Below are 26,234 nucleotides of genomic sequence, written 5' to 3'. Positions count from 1 at the left end.
ACAGAACCGGTATTTTACCCAGGCACTACTACGAGAGCTGGTTAAGTACACATCAATAACATGTATATTGAATATCCCTGATTTTTCTTTGGCCGCTTTCTTATCAGCCAGATACTTGGGGCAGTTGCGCTTCCAGTGACCCATACCCTTGCAATAATAGCACTCCGTTTCAGGCTTAGGTACAGCTTTGGGTTTCTTCATCGGATTGGCAACAGGCTTGCCGCTCTTCTTCGAATTACCCTTATTTCCTTTGCCGTTTCTCTTGAAACTAGTGGTCTTATTCACCATCAACACTTGATGCTCTTTACGAAGTTCTGGCTGTGTGACTTTCAGCATCGCAAATAACTCGCTGGGTGACTTGTTCATCCATTGCGTGTTATAGTTCAACACGAAGCCCTTATAGCTTGGTGGCAGTGATTGAAGAATTCTGTCAGTGATAGCCTCTTGCGGGAGTTCAATCCCCAGCTCAGCTAGACGGTTTGAGTACCCAGACATTTTGAGCACATGTTCACTGACAAACGAATTCTCCTCCATCTTGCAAGCATAGAATTTATCGGAGGTCTCATACCTCTCGATCCGGGCGTTCTTCTGAAAGATAAACTTCAACTCCTGGAACATCTCATATGCTCCATGACGCTCAAAGCGACGTTGAAGTCCCGGCTCTAAGCCATAAAAGACTGCACATTGAACTACTGAGTAGTCCTCCTTACGTGTTAACCAAGCGTTCTTAACATCTTGGTCAGCCGTAGCGGGTGGTTCATCTCCTAGCGCAGCATTAAGGACATAATCCTTCTTCCCAGCTTGCAGGAGCAACTTAAGATTACGAGCCTAGTCTACAAAGTTGCTTCCATCATCTTTCAACTTAGCTTTCTCTAGGAATGTATTAAAATTCAGGGTGACTGTCGCGTGAGCCATTGATCTACAACACAAATATATTCAAAGTGGACTTAGACTATGTTCAAGATAATTAGAGTTTAACTTAATCAAATTACTTGCTAAACTCCCACTCAAAAGTATATCTCTCTAGTCATTTGAGTGGTTCATGATCCAATTCCACTAGCTCAAGTCCGATCATCACGTGAGTTGAGGATAGTTTCAGTGGTAAGCATCCCTATGCTAATCATATCCACTATATGATTCATGATCGACCTTTCGGTCTCATGTGTTTCGAGGCCATGTCTGCACATGCTAGGCTCGTCAAGCTTAACCCAAGTGTTCCGCGTGTGCAACTGTTTTGCACCCGTTGTATGTGAACGTTGAGTCTATCACACCCGATCATCACGTGGTGTCTCGAAACGACGAACTGTAGCAACGGTGCACAGTCGGGGAGAACACAATTTCGTCTTGAAATTTCAGTAAGAGATCACCTCATAATGCTACCGTCGTTCTAAGCAAAATAAGGTGCATAAAAGGATTAACATCACATGCAATTCATAAGTGACATGATATGGCCATCATAACGTGCTTCTTGATCTCCATCACCAAAGCACCGGCACGATCTTCTTGTCACCGGCGCCACACCATGATCTCCATCAACGTATCGCCATCGGGGTTGTCGTGCTACTCATGCTATTACTACTAAAGCTACATCCTAGCAATATAGTAAACGCATCTGCAAGCACAAACATTAGTTTAAAGACAACCCTATGGCTCCTGTCGGTTGTCGTACCATCAACGTGCAAGTCGATATTAACTATTACAACATGATCATCTCATACATCCAATATATCACATCACATCGTCGGCCATATCACATCACAAGCATACCCTGCAAAAACAAGTTAGATGTCCTCTAATTGTTGTTGCATGTTTTACATGGTGACCATGGGTATCTAGTAGGATCGCATCTTACTTACGCAAACACCACAACGGAGATGTATGAATTGCTATTTAACCTCATCCAAGGACCTCCTTGGTCAAATCCGATTCAACTAAAGTTGGAGAAACCGACACTCGCCAGTCATCTTTGAGCAATGGGGTTGCTCGTAGCAATGAAACCAGTCTCTCATAAGCATACGAGTAATGTCGGTCCGAGCCGCTTCGATCCAACAATACCGCGGAATCAAGAAAACACTAAGGAGGGCAGCAAATCGCACATCACCGCCCACAAAACTTTTGTGTTCTACTCGAGATGACATCTACACATGAACCTAGCTCATGATGCCACTGTTGGGGAACATCGCATGGGAAACAAAAAATTTCCTACGCGCACAAAGACCTATCACGGTGATGTCCATCTACGAGGGGGATTTCAGATCTACGTACCCTTGTAGATCGCACAACAGGAAGCATTAATAAATGTGGTTGATGTAGTGGAACGTCCTCACGTCCCTCGATCCGCCCCGCGAACCGTCCCGCGAACCGTCCTGCGATCCGTCCCATGATCCGTCCCACGATCCGCTCCGATCTAGTGCCGAACGGACGACACCTCCGCGTTCAGCACACGTACAGCTCGACGATGATCTCGGCCTTCTTGATCCAGCAAGAGAGACAGAGAGGTAGATGAGTTCTCCGGCAGCGTGACGACGCTCCGGAGGTTGGTGGTGATCTTATCTCAGCAGGTCTCCGCCCGAGCTCCGCAGAAACGCGATCTAGAGGAAAAACCGTGGAGGTATGTGGTCGGGCTGCCGTGGCAAAGTTATCAAATCAGCCCTAATACCGCAGTATATATAGGAGGAAGGGGAGGGACCTTGCCTTGAGGCTCAAGGAGCCCCAAGAGGTCGGCCAAAGTGGGGGGAGGAGGATTCCTCCTCCAATCCTAGTCCAACTACGATTGGAAGGTGGAGTCCTTCTCTATTTTCCCACTTCCCCCCTTTTTTCTCTTTGATTTTCTTTCTCTCCTGCGCAGGGGCCTTCTTGGGCTTTCCCACTAGCCCACTAAGGGCTGGTGCGCCACCCCTAAGGCCTATGAGCTTCCCCGGGGTGGGCTGCCCCCCCCCCCCCCGATGAACATCCGGAACCCATTCGTCACTCCCGGTACATTCCCGGTAATGCCGAAAACTTTCTGGTAATCAAATGAGGTCATCCTATATATCAATCTTCGTCTCCGGACCATTCCGGAACCCTCGTGACGTCCGTGATCTCATCCGGGACTCCGAACAACATTCGGTAACCAACCATATAACTCAAATACGCATAAAACAATGCCGAACCTTAAGTGTGCAGACCCTGCGGGTTCGAGAACTATGTAGACATGACCCGAGGGACTCCTCGGTCAATATCCAATAGCGGGACCTGGATGCCCATATTGTATCCTACATATTCTACGAAGATCTTATAGTTTGAACCTCAGTGCCAAGGATTCATATAATCCCGTATGTCATTCCCTTTGTCCTTCGGTATGTTAGTTGCCTGAGATTCGATCGTCAGTATCCGCATACCTATTTCAATCTCGTTCACCGGCAAGTCTCTTTACATGTTCCGTAATACAAGACCCCGTGGCTTACACTAAGTCACATTGCTTGCAAGGCTTGTGTGTGATGTTGTATTACCGAGTGGGCCCCGAGATACCTCTCCGTCACACGGAGTGACAAATGCCAGTCTTGATCCATACTAACTCAACGGGCACTTTCGGAGATACCTGTAGAGCATCTTTACAGTCACCCAGTTACGTTGTGACGTTTGATACACACAAGGCATTCCTCCGGTGCCAGTAAGTTATATGATCTCATGATCATAGGAATAAATACTTGACACGCAGAAAACAGTAGCAACAAAATGACACGATCAACATGCTACGTCCATTAATTTGGGTCTAGTCCATCACATGATTCACCCAATGATGTGATCCAGTTATCAAGCAACAACACCTTGTACATAGTCAGAAGACCCTGACTATCCTTGATCAACTGGCTAGCCAACTAGAGGCTTGCTAGGGACAGTGTTTTGTCCATGTATCCACACATGTATCTAAGTCTTCATTCAATACAATTATAGCATGGATAGTAAACGATTATCTTGATACAAGAATTATAATAATAACTTATTTATCATTGCTTCTAGGGCATAATTCCAACAACTATCTAATTTTTCTAGTTTCTCTTATACACTCTTGTTGAAGGCTTTTTGAGAAGTGATAAAATCCTTAAGCATGCTCTTTAATTCAGAAGTGGAGTTTTTGGTGCTAGGATAATTGTTATTGTTCCCATAGTTGTTGGATGGAAATGGTCTAGGATTGCTACCAAAATTACTCCTATAAGCATTGTTATTAAAGTTGTTCCTAGAGATAAAATTAACATCAACTTGCTCTCTTTCTTGAGCAAACCAAAGAATTTAGAGGAACATCATGAGGATCAATAGGAGCTTGCTTAGTAAGTAGAGTCATGATCATGTCAACCTTATCATTAAGGGAGGAGATCTCCTCAACAGAGTATACCTTCCTACCTGTTGGAGCTCTCTTGGTGTGCCATTGAGAATAATTTGTCATCATCTCATCCAATAGCTATGCGGCAACACCAAGTGTAGTTGACATAAAGGTTCCTCCCACGGCCGAGTCTAACAGATTCCGCGAGGTAAAGTTCAATCCTGCATAGAAAGTTTGGATAACCATCCAAGTAGTCAAACCATGAGTAGGGCAATTCTTAACAAGAGATTTCATACGTTCCCAAGCTTGAGCAACATGTTCATTATCTAATTGTCTAAAATTCATAATGTTACTCCTCAACTGGATAATCTTAGCAGGCGGGTAATACTTCCCAATAAAAGCATCTTTGCACTTATCCCAAGAATCTATGTTATTCCTAGGCAAAGATTGAAGCCACACTTTAGCTCCTCCTCTCAAGGAGAAGGGAAAAATCTTAAGTTTAACAATATCACCATCTACTTCTTTATATTTTTGCATATCACAGAGCTCAACAAAATTGTTCAAGTGCAAAGCAACATCATCTCGAGCACTGGAGAATTGATCTTTCATAACAAGGTTCAGTAAAGCGGATTTAATCTCATAGGACGTGGCTCCACTGGCAGGAGCAGCAATACGAGTGCAGATAAAGTCATTGTTGTTGTGACTAGTGAAGTCACACAACTTGGTGTTTTCAGTGGAACCCATAGCAACAGCAACAAGCAAGAACAAAGCAACTAATTTTTTTGTAGTTTTTGGTATAAGACTCTAAAGCAAAAACTAGAAAGCAAACTAACAAGAGTAAAAAAGCAAAGGTAAAGGATAGCGTGCAACTCTCCTTTCTTGAATACTCGAGTCCCCGACAACGGCGCCAGAACTTTTCTTGATGACGAGTTGATGGATATACTTCTCGCCCCTCGTTGGTTACTCCAAGTGGAAGGTGGAAACGTAGTCAGCAACAGATTTCCCTTACATGAAGACTGTAAGGTTTATCGAACAAGGAGGACTCGTAGGTTCTACAAGTAAGTGTCTTCCACTCTGGCACTAGCAGAAGACGCGGACCTGGACACACAACAAATAACTTTGCTCCCAACGAGTACAGAGAGGTTGTCAATCTCTCCGGCCTTGTAGTTTGCAAAGGATCAAACACCCTAGCGGGAAAGTAATAGTGATTGCAACGGAAAAGTAAATGAAAGTGGTAAGTGATGGAGGTATAAACAGTGACGGTGATATGGACCGGAGTCACATGACGTTCACTAGTGATGTCTCTCTCCCAAAAGACGATAAACAACTATGCTTGGGTAAACAAATCACAGTTGGGCAATTGACAGAATTATGATCGCACCGCAATGCTAATTATGCTACTTGATAGTTAGAGGTTCAATAGTAATGGGATATACGCCAAGACAAGTAGACCGTTTATTCATGACCATCTACTTACTAATCATCCACCTTGAGATATCTATCCAGAACATCTCGCCGGTATTAAGTTGCGAGCCCCATCCAAAGTGTAAACTCAAAGCAACGGACAACTACATTAACGAACTATGAGTAAGGTAAACAATCCTTGCAACTGTGGTCACAAGTACCGTTGTTTTCTCCCTGGTGGCAACAAGAACATCCCCTAGTCTCATGTTTCTGTCACTCAAGCTAGACATCGAGGGGCATGAACCCACAATCATGCATAACGCTCCCTCTTGGAGTTACAATCTACTACTCGGCCAAAGCAATAAATAGCAATGGAGAACATGCATGAATCACTAAGGAACATAATATAAAAGGATAATCAAATATATAACTCATAACAATCTGAACATAGTCTCATAATCCATCGGATCCCAACAAACCGAGCATAGCAATAGCAAGAGAATTACATAGGTGCCTTGATCATGTAGGGCAGCTCACAAGGACTAACCATTGAAGCGCAAGATTGGAGAGAAGACATCACATAGCTACTGGTCATGGACTCATGGTCCAAGGAGGACTACTCACGGCACGTCCGGGAAGCGTCCATGGCGGTGGAGAAGCTCCCGGAGGTCAATCCTCCCTCCAGCAGGGTGCCGGGAAGATGTCTCCTGACGCTCCCAATCTCAGAAGCGCTGCGGCGGTGGAACAATGGAGAAATTCATGATTCGAGAAGTTGTGGAAGGGTTTCCTCTCGGGACTCTAAATATAGGCCAAAGGAGGGCACCGGAGGAGGTGGGACCCACCCAAGCGGCCTCCTGGCGCGGCCTAGGGCCTGGCCGCCCCAGCAGGTCGCCTGGGAGGCCCGTGGCCCCCCTCTGGCCCATCTTCGGTGATCTGGAAGCTTCTGTTTCGCTGATTTTTTATATATTTTTTCTGGATTTTTTTCGGCTTCGGAAAATTGGGTAAATGCCCATGCAAAATTGACATCAGCTCACAGAAACTGGCACCGGGTGCACTGAGTTAGTAGGTTAGTCCAAATATGTGTAAAATGATATAAAAGTGTAGCAAAACATATAACAATGTCACCCAAAAGATCATGGAACAAGCAGAAATTATAGATACGTTTGGGATGTATCAACATCGAGGAAGCATAATGAGTCGTGGCCGGCGGCAGCGTCAATTATTTGGTCTATGCGGGGTAAGGTAAAAGGATCCTTTGCGAAGACTTTATTTAGGTCTTTGAAATTGATGCGTAGCCACCAGGATTTATCCTTCTTTGGTAACACGACCAAAGTTGCCAACCACTCACGGTGTTTGATATCTCGGATGAATCCGGCTTCGAGAAACTTCGCTGGCTCGGTGCCCATGGCGTGATGCTTGGGCTCATAGAATCGACGTAACATCTGTTTGACTAGCTTAAAGCCGACAATTATATTCAGGCTATGCTCTACCGGCCTTCATGGGATTCCTGGCATGTGTGAAGGGTGCCATGCAAATATATCCCAATTTTCTCGTAAGAATGTGCGGATGTTTCATTAACCGCGAGGTCTAGCTGTGCTCCGATGGACGTTGTTTTATTGGGGTCTCTCGGATGCACTTGAAATTTGACTATTTCGTCAGTTGGCTTGAAGGATGTCGACTTGGGCGTCTTGTTGAGGGTTACATCATCCTTACCGACCACTGATCGTAATTCGGTTAGTTCCTCAGCTGCAAGGGCTTCGAAAAATTGCCTCGAGGGCGAGCACTGCAGTTTTGTTTTTGGCTCGAAGAGCCCTGTCCGGGTCACTTGTGAGGGTAATGACGCCATGGGCCCACGCATTTTGAGCTTCATGTACTCGTAATGCGGCATGGCGTGAAATCTAGTGAAGGCCTCCCGTCCGAAAAGAGCGTGATAACCACTTTTAAAGTGTACAATTTGAAAGATGAGTTCTTCGGACATATAGTTCTCGTGGGTGCCGAATACCACATCGACAGAGACTCGGCGTGTGCATCGCGCTTCTCTTTTGGGGATAATTCCTCAAAAAGTTGTGTTGCTTTGTTCGATGCAAGATCTGTCGAACTGCATTTTATCCAAGGCATCCTCGTAGATGAGGTTTAAGCTGCCGCCGCCATCCATTAGTACTTTCGACATTTTAAAATCGTCTATAATGGGACTGAGTACTAGAGCAGCAGGTGTTTGGTTAGAACTAACTCCCAGGTGGTCCTCTTCGGTGAAGGTTATGGGTGTATTTTTCCAACAGTTTTTTGTTGCCACCTAGAATACGCGGTCGATTTCTTGAAGAGCTCTTTTCCTCTGATTATTTGAGGAGAAAGTCTCGTAAATTGTCAGTACATTGACGCTGTTGTCTGGCAGTTTGGATGGACGCTTTTGTGATGGTTGGGCCCCGAGGTTAGCCTCTCCACTTTTGGCTACCTACCTAACGACCCAACAAGCTCGAAGGCTATGGGTCGACCCCGTGATGGGAAATGCGGAGTGTATAGGGCATGGGTTGTCCAATAATTTGTCAAGGACAGTTCGAGATCCATCAATAGGCTTGTTCTTCTTCCCAGCGGGCCCGTGATCGGCTCACCATTGTTGGGGCGTGCGCTTCCTCCGAGCTCCTCTGCGTTGCTGTGTGTGGATTGATTCCACTTGCATTTGTTGACTGCCATGTATTTTCCATTGTGCAGTATTTGCCTATCAATGTAGATAGCTCGGTGAAGCTGTGTATGTAGCGGCGGGCGAGGGTATCTACGATTCCCTCATCATGGCAGTTATGCCAGAATATTTCTATAATTTATTGACCACTGCGATCCGGTATCTAGTTTATTGTCACGGGGAATCTAGACTAAAAGTGTTGGGCTGTCTCTCCCGGCTTTTGCCTGACGCAATATAAATACCGTATGCTAGGCTTATCTGATGTATTCAAAGAGCCTTTAAATTGAGAGGTGGGTGGGGAAAAACTTGGTGTCGAACAAGACATGAATCCTTGGTTTTGGCGATTGCACCTGACGCTATCGTGGAGTCCGGCGTTCTAGGCTCAGGGCCCGCCCAACTGGCCAGATATGAATGCTCACATCCCGGGTTAAATTCAGGGCATAGCTTGGATGCTGAACTAGCGAGAAAATTCGGATTACCGGATACCGGAATATAGATGGTTTTAAGCTCCGACGGTGGAGAAGACAAATATTTAGCTAGTTTCTCAATGGTGGAAATCAAGTGAGTGATAGGTGGGACCTGGATCTCCCTGGCTTCGGGTCTGATCCCGATCTAATCGTAGATTGACGGTTGGTCGTGGGACACTCCCATGGCTTGAATTCGACCCAGCAGCTCATTTAATTTTGTAACATCCATGGTGTCCATGTTTTTGGAGTACTAGCGCCGCCGTTATCGGGATACTTGGGGCTGCATCGGGGTAACGTTCATTCGAAGATGTTCCACATATATTGTATGGTTCGGGCCTTGGGGCTGGAGCCAGGGCAAAAGTCGTCTCAAGGACAAGATCCACCCCTTCGGATGTCAGGGCATCGGGGGTCGAAGGCTTTGTCAGGATAAGATGCCCCCCGGGAGTTGGCGATGAACTCCAAGTTCCCGAACCTGATCTCCTCATTGGGGGCTAGGTTTTTGATCCGGCCTAAGCGACCGCCAGATCAGCATGCAGTACAATGCCGCCGAATGCGAAGATCTATCCGGGGACGAAAACGTCCTCGGTACCAATGTCGTCACTGATGATTAAACAAGCCATCAATCCTTTAGTGATCCTAGAGTGGAACTCTCAATGGAAGCACCAGTGTCGGTGTCAAAACCAGCGATCTCGAGTAGGGGGTCCAAACTGTGGACCTTGGATCGATGGGTAACACGAGACAATGGAGATGGTATTTACCCAGATTCAGTCCCTCTCGATGAAGTTAAAACCCTACGTACTACTCTTGTTTGTATTGATGGTGTAGTATCGAATACAGAGTTGATCTACCGTGTGATTGGATGTTGTGGTCTAAACCTAGGAGTAATGAGCTTAATCTGTCCTATGAACTAAAACCCTCTAGTTTATGTAGGTACCAGGGATGCCAGGGTTACACAACTTCGGTTATACATCAAGGCGGGAACGTGCCGATCACTACGTGACCATGGAGTACACGCCAAGTCCTTGGAAGAGTCCATCTTGAATACATCATCACTTTAGCTATCTGAAGTCCAATAATGATGATAGAACGCCCCATGTGTCCGGCCCATGGAAATACGTAAGCAACCCGAGGACCCCTTAGTCCCCGACTCCCTCAGTACCCATTGTTATAGTAGATTTTGCCATGTGATAACTATGCGGTGTTTAATTATGTTAGTTATGCAAAAATGTATTGTTCAACAAGGGTATCTGATGTTTAAATAGGAACTGACCAGTTCAATTTCACGAACGGCTATATTTGGTTGTTTATAGTGAACATATGTCTTGTTTCTCTGTATTTGGTTGTTACATTGGTTGTAGTGAGCATTTATCCGTTTTCAAGCAAATGTCTTGCTTTTTGTATCTCGTTGTTAGGTTGGTTTCATTGAGCATCTGTTTAGTTTTCAATGGCTATATTTGGTTGTTATAGTGAGCATATATGCCTTGTTTATTTCATTTATTCACAATGTGATATTCACTATGTGCAAGTATGAAATGTGAAATTCAATTTCATCAATACCACATGTTATGCCTAGTGTAGTTAGCACGTGCCCTTAACTCCCGTCTTAAACATTTATGCCTTGTTTCTGTTTATTTGATTGATACTGTTAGGTTGGTTGTAGTGAGCATTTTTCTCCACTCACGACGTGTGCGATGAATCTCTGCTGCACACACGATCAACCAAGAAATAGCGTGTGAGATTAACAACACAAGCGCACACAGTTAATTCTCATCAAGTGTTTCTGATAGTCTCCTTATCATACATGATTTGGTAACGTGAACTGTTTGTGATGCCGTGACCATCATAAACGTTGGTCAAAGAAGAACCGTGTGATAGGTCTTCATCCGACACGGGTAATACAGATGAAACATTTGGAACATTATACAAACCACAAACGTTTATCAATAGTGCAGCGTGTGGGATAGGTTGAACCTTCGCATACAATTTTATAAGGATAAATGTATGCACTCTTAGATGCTATCACAGACGGTCTCGTAGGACTAAATATGTGTGACAATACCCTTATCATACACGCCTTAAAATTATGAATTGTTTGTGATGCGACATGATACTTGTGATCTACCTTCAGTTTTTTGAGGAATGGGTAGTTGCAGCACAATACGGGTAAGTATTTCCCTCAGTTATGAAACCAAGGTTTATCGAACCAATAGGAATATGAATCCTCAACCGTCTTCGGTGGCTGCACATAAAATAGAAAACAACTTACACCCAACGCTGGCAAGGGGGTTGACAACCCCCTTGATCTTGTTATTTGCAAGCAAAATAGGAGTGTAGAAAATTGTAAATTGCAAAATAAAATAAAAGACAAATAAGAACAACGAGGAAATTATAAGTTTTCTAAATATATAATTGAATAGACCCGGGGGCCATAGTTTTCTCGAGCTGCATCTCTCATGAAAGCAACATATGGTGGGTTAACAAATTACCGTTGGGCAATTGACAGAATAGTGGATAGTTATGCGATTTTCATGGCAATGATCATGTGTATATAGGCATCATCCATAAGCAAACAGGCCGACTCCTGTCTGCACCTACTACTATTACTCCACTTCAAGAACGCTTCTATGCTTGCCTCTCTATGTATTAAGTTCATGACAAATATAGTAATGCTTGGAGAATGATGACATGATGTAGACAAAGTAAACTCAACCGATATGAATAAAACCCATCGTTTTATCCTTAGTGGAAGCAACACAAAGACGCAACTTGTCCCCTTCTGTAACTGGGATATAGAAACTCGTAAGGTTGAACCCACTACAACGCACCCCTCTCACTGAAGAAATACCAAACTACTTGGCCAAAGCAATTATATAGATCAGGGAGAATTACAAAGCTATGATGATCATGCAAATAAGAATCATAATAATTTCAGAGAAGCCTCAAATACTTTTCATGAATAATCTGAACATAAACCCACAATTCATCGGATCCCAACAAACGCACCATACAAAATAATTACATCGGATAGATCAAACCGAAGATGCGATGATCATTGCATTGAAGATCAAGATCAAGAGAGAGAGAGAGAGAGAGAGAGAGTCGTCTAGATACTAACTACTGACCCGTAGGTTTGTGGTGAACTACTCACACATCATCATGAGGGCAACAAGGTTGATGAAGAGGTCCTCCGTGATCGATCAAACAGAGTTCTAGATGGGATCGTCGTGGAACAGAGACTTGTGGCGACGGAAAAAGTGTTTCTCTTTGATATTTAGGGTTTTTGGAATATATGTTAATTTATAGGCCATAGATTGGAGGTAGTGGGGACATCGGGGAGGTACAAGCCATCAGGGCGTGCTCACACCCCCGGTCGCGCCATGTTGGCTTGTGCTTTTCTCGTGTGGCTTCCGGTCTCCTCCCGAAGCTTCAAGGTCTTCTTTTGATCCAGAAAAAATCACAAAAAAAATTCGGGGCAATTGGACTTCGTTTGGTACAGTAAACTTGAAAAGTAAAAAACACGTAGAAAACAACAACTGGCACTGGGCACTCGGTCAATAGGTTAGTGCTTAAAAATAATATAAATTGGTGAATTATGACCCAAAAAATATTCTAGGATGATAATATATCAGCATGTAACAATAAAAAATTATAGATACGTTGGAGACGTATCACGACACACATCGTAAACGGTGCACCACAAAATATCGCATGTGATTATAATGTGATCTCACACGAGTAGCAAGGATGGGCCATAAGGCCACTTCCAATGCATTGGTGCTAAGGTGAGGTGCTAAGCATATTAAATAGTTTAGCAACTAAAGTTCCCAATGCATAGTTGCTTAGCTTATTGTAGCTAAGCCTCCTTATTTAATGTTTTTGTAACTAAAGTTATGCATGCATTGATGCATTTCCTTCATTTAATTGTTTTACCTAGGTTCACGCGCTTAGCATTGTTTCTTCCTGGGGTCACCATACTCATCTCTCTCCTATTAATTAGCATGCCACATCAGATTTTTTACCTATGTGGCAGCCTTAGCACATGTACAAGGTGGATCATTGGGAGTAGCCTAAGAGAAATATGTCGTATCTCAAAGGGTTGATCGATGACTCTCGTTTGTGATAGATGCACACATCCCATACCCTTAATTTTGCCAAACATTTGCGTTCATTGGTCACCATCGCCGACAATATCTCCGTGTCGTGTGGGATGGACCCCCTATCGCCAACACACACAAGGCGTCAGTTTAAAACTACGTCAGGGTAAAGGGTTAAAAACCATTTGTATAGGATGTCGTTGCACGAGTGTGATTTGAGCTGGTTGGTTTTGGATGAACATTTATCATTGTTGCTGCCTGCTCGTATGCCCCGCCCAACCGCCAGGGGTTGGCACCGGATGAACATGACCTCGTGGTAGCAGTAGCCAGTGTTGGGGTGGATGAATATGACCCCGATTGATCAAGCGGGCCTTGCCGCTATATGCCACACCCCAGTCGGTGTTGGGGTGGATGAACATGACCCCGTGGAGGATGGAGGAAGTTGACGGTGGATGAAGAGGACCCCGTGGAGGCTAGAGGAAGTCGACGGTGGATGAACAGTAGCGTGTGGAGTTCCATTTTATGGTACGCCACACCCCCCCCCCCCCCCGACCCCCTTTCTTCCATCATAGCCGGCCCACTTCCTCCGTTTTGTGGTACGCCACACTCCTAGACCCTGTTTCGACCATAGACGGTTGAACATAAGTTTGTTTCCTCCGTTTTGCAAGATGCCACACCCCCGGCCCCCGTTTTGACCGTAGCCGGTTGAACAAAAGTCTGTTTCCTCTATTTTACGGGATGCCACACCCCCGAACCCTGTCTCAACCGTTATCGGCCGAATAGAAGTCTGTTTCCTCTCTTTTACGGGATGCCACACCCCCGAACCCTGTTTCAACCATAACCGGTTGAACACAAGTCTGTTTCCTCCGTTTTGCGGGACATTACACCCCGGACCCCGTTTCGACCGTAGCCGGTTGAACAGAAGTATGTTTCCTCCATTTTGCGGGACGCCCCCCTCCTCCCCCCCCCCCCCCCCCCGCCGAGTCGTTGTTTCCTCCGTTCCGACCCGACCAGTTGGCTCCGATGAACATGACACCGTTGCTGTCGTCCGTTGACTGTTCATGTACACGAGCCTTGGCCCAGCCCGTATCTACGTACATGATCGTATTTACTTTCTTACAACGTGTCCAAAAGAACATTTTGAATCATGTCCAATATTAGTCATAAAGATCTTAATACATAATATGTGAGAAGGAGGAATCCCCTCCCCTGTGCCCCCATGATATTGGAGTGGCGGCCTACCATGTGTAATGCACAAACAATTCTAGAGTCGTCTCACGAGTCACCCCAACGGTAGTTTCGATTGACTTATATATTGAAACACCTTTTTTACATGAAATCAGGAACTATTTTTTTTCTTTGAATTATGACACAAACGTTTAAGCGACTGTAAATTACGACAAAAATAGAGAAATTTCATAGCAACGGGCCGACATTCAGCTACTGCTGTAAATTCTCAGTATAGACATCCCACCGAGTGCAGAGTTTCGGTGCCCAAACTCATGTACACGTGACTAGAAAAAATAAAATCAGAACAAATATTAAAAGAATTAAAAAAAATCAATTTTTCCCATGGTAAAAAAAGTTCCTGCGTAAGGTCCGTTCCAATTTTTAAATTATTTAAACCTCTCAACAGCTCTCAGAAAAATAGACAAATGAGATCAAAATGGTGCATGAACAACAAATCGGATCTCGAATTTTTAGAGAACCCTGAATTTTGCTTGCTCCAAACCCAACTTACTGTGTTTAAAGAAAAGAAAAACCCAACTTGCTCAACACTTCCCCTGCCCGCCGCAGGCACCCGCAGTCAACACCTAGCACGACGCTAACCTGTCCAGCGCCTCCACCTCCTCCCCCTCCGGCTAGGCATTCCGTCGAGCACCAGCCCAGCCCCCGACCCAACGACCGCCGCCGCAGCCATGCTCCTCACGAAGCCCCAGCTCTCTTCCTCCCTACTCGCATCCACGCCGCTCTTTACCCCCGCATCCACCCCCAACCACGCCAAGCCAATCGTCGCCTCTCACGCCCCCGGCCGCCGCCTCCGCATCTCCGCCACATCCACGGCGGTCTCGCCGGGGGCGACGGCGCTCAGCCGCGTCGACGTGCTCTCGGAGGCGCTCCCCTTCATCCAGCGCTTCAAGGGCAAGACGGTGGTGGTCAAGTACGGCGGCGCCGCGATGAAGTCCCCCGAGCTGCAGTCGTCCGTGATCCGCGACCTCGTCCTCCTCTCCTGCGTCGGCCTCCGCCCCGTCCTCGTCCACGGCGGCGGGCCCGAGATCAACTCCTGGCTGCTCCGCGTCGGCGTCGAGCCGCAGTTCCGCAACGGCCTCCGCGTCACGGACGCGCTCACCATGGAGGTCGTCGAGATGGTGCTCGTTGGCAAGGTCAACAAGAACCTCGTCTCCCTCATCAACCTCGCCGGCGGCACGGCCGTCGGCCTCTGCGGCAAGGACGCGCGCCTCATCACCGCGCGCCCCTCCCCCAACGCCGCAGCCCTTGGCTTCGTTGGCGAAGTCGCGCGGGTGGACGCCTCAGTCCTCCACCCCATCATCGCCTCTGGCCACATCCCGGTCATTGCCACCGTGGCCGCCGACGAGACAGGGCAAGCCTACAACATCAACGCGGACACGGCTGCAGGTGAGATTGCCGCTGCGGTGGGCGCAGAGAAGTTGCTGCTGCTCACAGATGTGTCTGGGATACTGGCGGACCGTAATGACCCTGGGAGCCTGGTGAAGGAGATTGATATCGCTGGGGTGCGGCAGATGGTATCCGGTGGGCAGGTTGCTGGTGGAATGATCCCAAAGGTGGAATGCTGCGTGAGAGCTCTCGCCCAGGGTGTGCACACTGCAAGCATCATCGATGGGCGTGTCCCGCACTCGCTGCTGCTCGAGATTCTCACAGATGAGGGCACTGGCACAATGATCACTGGCTAAGGTGTACAATGCCTCCTTGGTACTTTCTTATGCCTTTCTGTTCATACTGCCAATCTGCCATGTAATTTATGCCAATGTGGCCTCACCTCATGATTGCAATAAGAGTACCTTCCTGACATTTGTCAACTGTAGGGGAGTAATACTGACTGAGGTTACATTTTATTCAAATAAAGCTTCTTTTGTTGGGCCGTGGTATGGGTTTTTGTCTAGCAAAGCAAGAATAGTAGCATCTGTGCCATTTCTTTTCTTAGTGATAAGCGTAATTTTGCAATTTTGCATGACTGTAAAATCTTCCTTCTTGTAAGCGTAGTTCTAAATTTCCTATGGGATTCAATTGCAAAGATCGTAACCTGATGCATCACATATGTACTTGAATACATCTTGAAAATTGATGTGATTCATGGGATAGCTGGTATAAAAAATGGGTAGCTGGTGATTTCATTAAGCTCCAATTAGCAATGTTGTTTCACAAAAATATGGCATTTGCTTTGAAGACACCTAATAACGACTGTATGCTTTAAAATATTGTACACAAGTATTGTTTGGGACACTAATAGTGCTGGTCACCCTTTTTAGACATTCTTGGTTGTCAAACTGTGATGGCACAATCGAAGGAAAACTAAATATATGGCCATCCATCACTAGGGCCTCTTACTGTCTTACCCAAGCTAACCAATTTATTTTGTTTTCATGCCATGACATTCATGATGTCGACATGTTCAGTGTCAACATTTCTGTAGAAACAATGGTTCGAACTACAGTGTTTCATATAAGTCATTTCTTCATTCACATTTCACATATTTTTTATGATCATTTTAAGTAATGCAAGGGCTAAACTTTGTTATTTTTGTTTTGCTTTTGAATTCACTACTCCAACATTCCAATTCCAAGTAAAAGTGTAAAACAGTTACATTTTGGCTTAATATTAGCATTTACCTCAAGTTTGCATAGTATTGTTGCTTGGGTTTAACCTTCATAGGTTGCTAAAAGGATATGGAATATTTCGCTTAGTGCAGTAATTGAGGAAATGGTATTCCGTGTTTGATTGAAGTCACCAAATGTGTATATCAGTTATGCACTTATTTCCGTTCAATAGAGCTACTTGTCTTGTTATAGCCTTGTCTGAGAGGCAGGTAAATTACATTCTTTAGAATTTCATGAGTTCTATCTCATCCTTCTTCACTACAGTCGATGTTTATGGTACACCTGTCTATGAAACTAAGAACACTAAAAAACCAATAAATGATTAACTACTCACTGCATTAGATATAAATAGGTGGAGGGGGTGATTCACCATCTCCAAAACTTATTGAGAGCCAAAAAAAGTATGGCTGGAGTAGTCTTGTCCATTGTTACAAATATCGGCCGATTAACTGCAGTTAACTGCTATTCGCCCCCCTCTAATACGAGAAAGGCCTATTCGGCCCATTAACTGGGAGGCCCAGTTAATCGGTTTGACAAGCGATTTATCGGTTGTCAAGCCGAATTATCAACTGGGCCGATTAACTGGGCAGCATATTTTGGCCCAAAACTACTCTCCTATGCCAAGAACAGAAGCACTACTCTCCTATGTTGTGTTGTTCTATAAATGCTGATGTACTGCTGCTGCTGCTGCTGCTGCTGCTGTGCTGTTCTCGTATGTGATGTACAAGTAGTATTGTTGCTGTGCTGCTCTCCTTTGATGTTAGATAGTGATGTACAATTACTGCTGCTATGTTGTTGTTGTTGTTGTTGTTTCTGCTCTTCTATGTAGATTTTGATATCATCAGAACATCAAGGTAACACTCTTTCTTGTTGCTATGTAGCCTAGCATTGCATATTTAGACACTCAGTACAATGCATGTTGCTATGCAGTCTCAGATATATAGATATGGCCCTAGTTAACCTACCGATAGATGGGGTACCGATATATTCAGTTAAATGGCCGATTTGCCGATTAATCCCTTATCAGCCCCTGACCGATATGGTACCAGTTACCAATATCCTGAACAGTGGTCTTGTCAATAAGCATTGACTGACCTGCAACTGCATTTACCCACTGGCCAGTTACATGTTTTCATTCTGAAGGGCTCCTTAACTTCAGCAGAAGGCCTTCCCTTTCCCTGGTCTTTGGCAAATACTCCCTCCGTCCGGAAATACTTGTCCTAGAAATGGATATAATGGACGTATCTATGACTAAAATAAGTCTAGATACGTTCATCTCTAGGACAAGTATTTCCGGACGGAGGGAGTACTGTATTAATCATGAAAGATCCTGGTAATAAAGATGCAAGCACCAGCACTTTCTCCATTATATCCACCCTGTCACTGCAGTATTAAAATAATATAATCAGTGTGTTAAGCTATCTTAACATAGAGAAATTTAACATTCTTCTGTTAACATACTGCTGTTAAATTTCCCATCTCCTGCCGAGGCTGCTCCCAGCATTGTATCCATGCACTGGTAGTCTTGACAATTGCGGCGCCTACTTTTACTCTCTCTAGCATTTAGATCTACCAAGTTTTGAACTTTTTCCATATATTTTAGAACTGTTGTTGAAAAGAAACTCTGGGTACAGAACCTGTTTTAAGGTTGAAAATTGGAATGGAACAGTTTACAAGTGAACTGTGGTTTTGCTTATCACCAGACTAGTACATCTGCTATTTGTGTCCAGTATATACTGGCGAGTGTTTCATTTAGGGAATATACTGGTAAGTGTTGGTCCATTATTCTATCCCTATGTTCAGTGGGCTGCTTGCTAGTGATACCTTTTGGTGGTAAGCATTGAATCTCACAAAAAAAGATTCATCCCAATGGCCGACAGTGGTTTTTGAGAATTCCTTCTGTTCCACCGAGTAACACAACAATCCCTGATTTGCCACCGATAATTTATTTATTTTGCCGGAAGAAGAGCAACTCCTTATTCCTTCCATGCCATCCAATTTTGAGTTTTCGCTCTTGCATACCATTAGTGCGACCATCTTGACAGCTTGGTATCTATTTGTCTGCGCACTAGACAACAGGACAATGATGGTGGTGATGCCATAGAAGGAAGGAAAATTCAAAACCTATTGTCATGGAAATATATATAGGGTTTTGTTGGTAAATCAGGAAATAGAGTTATTCAGCGGTAAAAGGATTTTTTTTTCTGGCATTCACCTATTTCAGTCTGAACTTCCAGCGATGTACCATTGGTCGAAAAGAAAAGGGTGTTCATTTATTCTCAGTTCCGCTTCATACTTTTGCATGTGAACTGAAATCACTGATGCTATATCCATTCTACTTGGAATTCTTTGTAGGAATTTTCTTAGCTAAAAGCTTGACTTTTTTTTTTCAGGTTCTTGTAAAATTTCAAGCGCCAGTACAGGCGCGCAGAGCTAAGTGCGAGTGATGGATAGAACTGTGGAAACCAAGTGGATGGAGAAAAGGTCTTCGATTGAGCGCTGCTACGTCAAGGGCCAAATTATGCTAGCCATGAGGATGCGGGAGACTGAGATGGGTTGATTCTTCTCGTCGGTTCGACCACCATGTCATGGGCATAGTGAACTCCACCCACATCTAAAAAGGAACGGTGCCTGCCTTCTTTTCAGTATTTAATTTACCGCATTCATCGAAACTCTTACGCTGCTACATCTAATTTGTTGGACGGGGATATTGTGAGAGAAAAGAGGAGGAAATCTGTGACCACTGTGCTGGTCGTTGCAGAATCTATTCCCCATTATGTTGCCTGTTTGCTATTCTTCCGTGATACTGAATATTATTGGCGTGCATTGCTTAGTACCCGTATTGTTTATTATTATCTGTCGTAGTGTCTTGTTTATTCCCTGTTGAGCTTCCCTTGATTTTTCATCTCTGCATGTGTTGTGCTCAGTTTGGTCAGATGAGGTAAGTGGTAAACTGTGCATCACCTTCTTTACAGATTACACTGGGGTTTAAGCATCTGTTCAGAAGCCACGTGGTGCAGGGAATCGTCGTATTGCCTGGTAGTACTCAACACGCTCGAGACAGAAGGGTGGGGAAGGACTGGATCTTAAGCAGCCTGGTGGAACTGATCAACGACAGCGAGTGGTGCTTTGTTTATGGGTGTGTCTATGTCATATTTAGATGTGACATAGTTGATTAAATCAAGCATAAAAAGAAAAAAAAATCCTACATGAATCTTCACGTAAGATCAATAATATAAAACTTAGGCCCTACTTGGAACCACCAGATTATATACTCTGGTTTTTATAATCTATTATGTTTTCAAACAGGATAGTTTATATTGTAGATTTTACAAACTAGATGACCAGATTATTAAAAACTCATAATCTACTCTATCCCAGCTAAAATCAGATTATGAATTACTAATGACCTATTACCCTTGTAAACTTAAAGATAATTACCTACTGCTACCGCCACCGTCCTATTTTTATAAACAGGGCAGATATGTCATTGTATAATGTAAAACCTGAATTACAGTTTATATAATCTGGCCTTCAAACATGCCTACCTGGATTATTTTTATAAACCAGATTATATAATCTATCTTCATAAACCAGATTATTATAATCTATTGTGGTTCCAAACAAGGTCTTAGATGTGCAATACTTATGTCACATCTATATGTATTCTAGCAAAACCGTTGTTTATATGTTGAAAATTCTGTCCTTATCAGGATTATTGCGACATTAATTAGTCAGTCAGTACTCAGTACTGTGATGTTCCAACAAAGCTTATATCTGTAGAATAATAAACAGAGGCACCACTGGCAAATTTGTTCGACGCAAGAGGATAACCGCATTCCTTGGATTCCACTCCAGAAATAACAAGGATTCCCTGGCCAAAACCCTCCAAAACACCTCACAAAACCGTTGGCGCTCGCTCCATACTCCTACTCCTTGTAAGACCTACGTATACCATCTCATGTTTATAGTACTATATTGAACATCGATTCTTCCCATCAAGAAAGCGAGCTCGTTGCAATTATAAATACTAGACCAGACAAAAATGAAATATTCCAAAGGCCAAAAGGCACACTTTGTCACTCTTGTGAGTTGTGGAAGGACCAGCGAGCGTCATTACAGGCTACAAACCGCAAGGAACCCAACGACCGAAAGAGACCAGCGCCCTAGCATGGCGATATGCGCGATCGCGACCATGCACGCCGTCGTGCACCACCGCCCTCGCCTCCACGTCCCGCCGCCGCGCCCGCTCGTCCGAGCCGCCGTTCTCGGCAAGGCGAGCGCCACCGCCGCGGCGACGGAGCCAGACACGCTGTCGGCGGCGTTCTGGGACTACAACCTCCTCTTCCGGTCGCAGCGCGCCGAGACGCCCGCCCCCGTGCAGCTCCGCGTCACCGAGGGCGCCATCCCGCCGGACTTCCCGGCCGGCACCTACTACCTCGCCGGGCCCGGCATGTTCTCCGACGACCACGGCTCCACCGTCCACCCGCTCGACGGCCACGGCTACCTCCGCTCCTTCCGCTTCCACCCCGGCGACGGCGTGCACTACGCCGCACGGTACGCTACGCACCACCAAGCAAGCCAGCCGCCGTGCCACCTTGGGAATTTGGCGGCGTGTACTGTAATGTCGTCCATCGACGTTCGACGACGATCACGGTGTGAGTTTATAGAGCACGTGTACGTATGTGCAGGTACGTGGAGACGGCGGCGAAGACGGAGGAGAAGGGTGACGGCGCCTCGTGGAGGTTCACGCACCGGGGCCCCTTCTCGGTGCTGCAGGGCGGGCACAGGGTGGGAAACGTGAAGGTGATGAAGAACGTGGCCAACACCAGCGTGCTCTGGTGGGGCGGCCGGCTGCTCTGCCTCTGGGAGGGCGGCATGCCGTACGAGCTCGACCCCAAGACGCTGGAGACCGTCGGCCCCTTCGACCTGCTCGCGCTCGGCGATCGCGGGGACGACGCGGTCCCTCCCGCACGGCGCCGCCTGGGCCGCCGCCGGCGGCCCTGGCTGGCGGAGGCCGGGCTCGACGTGGCCACCCGCTTGCTGCGCCCAGTCCTCAGTGGTGCGTACCCAATCCCACAGTACCGCACAGTACTACTACCATTCACTCACTCCTGGGTGCGCGACCGATGATCTGACGTTCGTGCGTGCAGGCGTGTTCAGCATGCCGCCCAAGAGGCTGCTGGCGCACTACAAGGTCGACCCCAAGCGCAACCGGCTGCTCATGGTGGCCTGCAACGCCGAGGACATGCTCCTCCCGCGTGCCAACTTCACCTTCTACGGTCTGCACCACCGCCCTCGTCCATCCATATGCCCTTTCAATTCAAATCAGTGTCGCGTGCTCAGCTCACCGGTGTAACTCCGCCGCAGAGTTCGACGCCGGCTTCGGGCTGGTGCGGAAGAGGGAGTTCGTGCTGCCGGCGCACCTCATGATCCACGACTGGGGCTTCACCGACTCGCACTACGTCGTCCTGGGCAACAGGATCAGGCTCGACATCCCGGGGTCGGTGCTGGCCATGACGGGCACGCACCCCATGATCGCGGCGCTGGCGCTGGACCCGAGCAGCCGGACCACGCCGGTCTACCTGCTGCCGCGCTCCACGGAGGCCGTGGCCAGCGGCCGCGACTGGACCGTGCCCGTCGAGGCGCCGGCGCAGATGTGGTCGCTGCACGTCGGCAACGCCTTCGAGGAGGACAACGGCCGCGGCGGCCTGGACCTGCACCTGCACATGTCGGGCTGCTCCTACCACTGGTTCCATTTCCACAGGATGTTCGGTAACGTCTCGCCGTCGGCATGGCACCAGCTCAATAAACATTCAGTTCATCTACGTCTGCACTTGTGTTATTGCCCGGGTGCGATGATGATCGAAGTGAGTGACTGACATGTCTGCGCTAGGTTACAACTGGAAGAACAAGAAGCTGGACCCTTCCTTCATGAACACGGTGAAGACCAAGGAGTTGCTGCCTCGGCTCGTCAAGGTGAACGAATGCTCGTTTTAATAATCAGAATCCGAACTCTGGTCAAATTTCAGTTGAATTTGGGTCCAGTTTGAGCTACGTGTTCGGGCCTTTGGCAAATTGATTGGTACTAAAAATGGCTGGATACACCAAAACTAATTTCAGTAATTTTATCATGGCCAATGCAGGTGGCAATTGAGCTCGACAAGAGAGGAGGAGCATACCGGAGATGCTCCGTGAAGAGACTGTCCGATCAGTGGAACAGGCCGGCGGATTTCCCTGCGATAAATCCGAGCTATGCCAACAAGAGGAATAGGTTCATTTACGCGGGCGCTGCATCCGGTTCGCGCAAATTACTCCCATATTTCCCATTTGACAGTGTTGTGAAGGTCGATGTCTCGAATGGGTCGGCGAGGCGGTGGTCTTCCGAGGGCCGCAAGTTCGTCGGGGAGCCCGTCTTCATCCCCACCGGCGGTGGGGAGGATCACGGCTATGTTCTTCTTGTAGAGGTAAATACAATTCTGTCAGTATATACAAAACTCTAAGAAACTATTCTTGGCCTCTGAATTTGCATGATTTCACGCCCTTGTCTCGTTTTGCAGTATGCAGTCTCCGAAGACAGATGCCACCTGATGGTGTTGGATGCAAGAAAGATAGGGAAAAGAGGTGCACTTGTGGCAAAACTTGAAGTGCCAAAGCACCTCACCTTCCCAATGGGATTCCATGGGTTCTGGGCAGATGAATGAAAAGCGAAAATCGAAGGCATCCGAGCAATTGTCAGGCACCCAAAACTAGACAAAAATCTGATCGATTTTGATATATGAGTGTAAAATGTATAGCCTGATCCGTTCTTATACAACAACCATTCGTAGGAGCTTGTCAAATCTTGCATCACTGAACCCTCGTACTGCATTCGTTTTTCACAGCTGGATAACAAGCATGACTGATGCAGTTGATATGATTATATGAGCCATGGATGCTTAACACGAATAAAACCACAGCGCAAAGAGTAAACACGTATAGTTTCGACTAAGAATCGTAACACCTCGGCAACTTTTAATGTTCTAGAACTGGAAACTAAGACTGACACTGTTCTTGATCACAAGTTCACAACCATAGCTAACCTATATACGAAAATTACTAGGACTATAACTGATCCTGTACAATACTGACCACCAAGTGTGAAGTCGACGAATTGTTTGTGCTCACTTTATGCGAGCTATTGTTACCACGATGAAGACGAACACCGAGAGCATGAAGGACATTCTCACGACATCGTCGGACAAATCGTAGTCCATGCTCTGGGCCTGGAAGACCGTGTGCACGAGCTGAAGTATCTTCTCAAGGAACTCCTTAATCTTCGCCTGGGTGTTCTCCAGGACCCATTGCATCATTCCAGGAGGAGCACTAGAGCTCCCCTTGGTATCAGTTTCCTTAGCTGAAAAGAAGGTACTGAAGTTCATAAAATTCCACAGCAACTATCAAAAGGTCATCTTTCATCCACGACAAGTCAACATAAAAATGTACTACATATGAAGATCATCAAAAAGGGTCACGTACCATCCTGGAAAGACTTCTTAAATTCTTGCACCACCTCATTGTTCATGACAGCATCCCATACAGCCTTATCAGTTGACAAGGCCATCACCATTTTCTGCATCGAGGGAGAAAGGAAGTCACAGCAAAGAAGAAAAGCTAGTGATTTTTTGTCAATTTTCTTAGGGAGATTCTTCTATAATCAAATCAAGCAGTATTCACCTGAACAGACGCATCTTCTTGCAACAGCTGGAATGCATCCAGTACATTTTGATGTTCCCTTGTCATAAGAGCCGTTGAGTTAAGGGCAAGTGCGGCAGGTTCAGTGCAATCGTCTAATCCAATGTTGGATGGAGAATTCCCTAAGTTGGATATTTGGACGGTTTGCTTCTCGGATGCATCAGAATCGGCAGTGAAATAGTTAACAAACATCCCAGATGAAGGGAGTCCGGCGATGGGCAGTGCGAGCGCTTGTAACTCGAGTCCATCAGAATCCTCACCGGAAGGATTCTCAAATACCCTGCATAGGACATAATTTTGCTTAATTTGTTCAGATAGAACATGTATAACCCAGATAGCATCAATTAAACAACCACAGAGCAGACAAGCTGTAAGTAATGATAACGAAGGAGAGTGTGCGCCCTACAACAGGGTAGCAGTCTATAATTAAGCAACAATGGAGTGCGTAAACTGCAATTGGTGCACCATCACGAGAGTGGGATCCAACTGAACTTTGTAGCATGAATACAATTGGGCGCACACCCTTAAACACTTTCAAAAATACAAGCAAGAGTAATCTGCAAGGAAAGTAGCATGGCTGGAGCTGTGCTCATACATAAACGTGATAAATCACGGGAAAATATCCATCTAAATTCCAGAACAATCACAAGATTAAAATAACCAGCAGGTAATAATTGTTCAAGACAGTTCCGATCTCCCAATCATAGGGCGACGATCAACTGATCATCAGTACATAACGTACTACCAGAAGTAATACTTGATCAATCAAGTTGATTGATAGATTAAGATTCTTGTTTGGAGAACCAGTTGATAGATTAAGCATAAACAAATCTTACTGCTGGATGCTGGCGACGGCGGCGTGGACCTCCTCATCTGTAGGCGGGGCGTCGAACGTCACCTCCTCCCCGCCCGCCGGCCACTCGCTGGCGTAAACCGCCGCCTCCTCCTCTACCCCGGCGGTCTTATCCCCGGCGGCCAAGAACTCCTTGAGCCCCTCCTCGCCGTCGAGCCGCAGCCTGATGGAATCCCAGGCAGCGACGGAGGCGATGGAGACGGTCGGCGGAGGAGGCGAGGTGGCGCGCAGAGAGAGGCCTCCTTTGCGCCCGCCGGTGGGGGAGGTGGGGGCGTGGCCGATCCCGCCGCGGCCGGCGAGGCGGACCTGGTGCTTGCTCGGCTGGTTGCTGCTCATGGAGGCGCCCAGGAACCTGACGGACGAGTCGGCTCCCCTCCAGCTGTTCTCCCGCCTCCTGTACACGACGTGGACCACCATGGCTCCGGCCTCGCCGCCGGTCGCCGGTCGCCTCGCTTTCCCCTCGCGTGACGAGGCTTGTGTTTAGGAGGAGGCCGAGTTGGTTAGCGGCGATGCTCGAAGCAACCGGTTCGTTTGGGTATTTACGCGGTGTCCTCGGTTACTTAATTTATCTTCCTCTTGGAAGGCAAAGGGGATTCCGCGATAAATACTGTTGTTAGGATGTCTTTTCAACTATAAATATTTTATCTGATGCCGTGAGATGTTTTCATTTTTGCGTGGAGTGTAATATGCGAGCAAATCCACGTCGGCTGTTCTTTTCGCTTGTGGCTATTAATGCGTTCTCTGATAACGACCCCTGCGTGCCGCCCAAGATTTTCTGCCACCTTGTTTAATGTGCATCACCTTTTTTGAGATAAATGCACCGTGAGTGCCTTAACTTGTCCGAC

The 26,234-nt window shown here is 46.4% G+C and overlaps 3 protein-coding genes across 4 annotated transcripts; 2 read left to right on the top strand and 1 right to left on the bottom strand.

Moving 5' to 3' along the window:
- Positions 1-14,579: 14,579 nt before the first annotated feature.
- Positions 14,580-19,654, top strand: LOC123427570 (acetylglutamate kinase-like). Of its 2 annotated transcripts, none has more exons than XM_045111652.1 (2): positions 14,580-15,879; positions 19,196-19,654. In XM_045111652.1, exon 1 carries the CDS (start codon positions 14,865-14,867, stop codon positions 15,876-15,878), a length of 1,014 nt encoding a protein of 337 aa, XP_044967587.1. In that variant the 5' UTR covers positions 14,580-14,864; the 3' UTR covers position 15,879; positions 19,196-19,654. The 2 variants fall into 2 exon arrangements, with proteins under 2 accessions (XP_044967587.1, XP_044967586.1); XM_045111651.1 differs by having other exon boundaries at positions 14,586-15,897.
- Positions 19,655-20,811: 1,157 nt separating this feature from the next.
- On the top strand, positions 20,812-23,644 carry LOC123427568 (carotenoid cleavage dioxygenase 7, chloroplastic). Its single transcript, XM_045111647.1, has 7 exons — positions 20,812-21,359; positions 21,494-21,864; positions 21,956-22,084; positions 22,173-22,577; positions 22,699-22,781; positions 22,949-23,269; positions 23,363-23,644. Exons 1-7 carry the CDS (start codon positions 20,848-20,850, stop codon positions 23,504-23,506), a joined length of 1,965 nt encoding a protein of 654 aa, XP_044967582.1. The 5' UTR covers positions 20,812-20,847; the 3' UTR covers positions 23,507-23,644.
- A 126-nt stretch (positions 23,645-23,770) lies between these two features.
- Positions 23,771-25,930, bottom strand: LOC123427569. The gene is made up of 4 exons (XM_045111650.1): positions 25,373-25,930; positions 24,519-24,816; positions 24,321-24,414; positions 23,771-24,198 (listed from the first exon to the last, which is right to left on the bottom strand). Exons 1-4 carry the CDS (start codon positions 25,804-25,806, stop codon positions 23,966-23,968), a joined length of 1,059 nt encoding a protein of 352 aa, XP_044967585.1. The 5' UTR covers positions 25,807-25,930; the 3' UTR covers positions 23,771-23,965.
- Between the last annotated feature and the right edge of the window lie 304 nt (positions 25,931-26,234).

This window comes from Hordeum vulgare, chromosome 2H (genome assembly GCF_904849725.1).
Source record: "Hordeum vulgare subsp. vulgare chromosome 2H, MorexV3_pseudomolecules_assembly, whole genome shotgun sequence".
NCBI classification, from domain to species: Eukaryota; Viridiplantae; Streptophyta; class Magnoliopsida; order Poales; family Poaceae; genus Hordeum; species Hordeum vulgare.
This window is presented reverse-complemented; position numbering and strand designations above follow the sequence as displayed.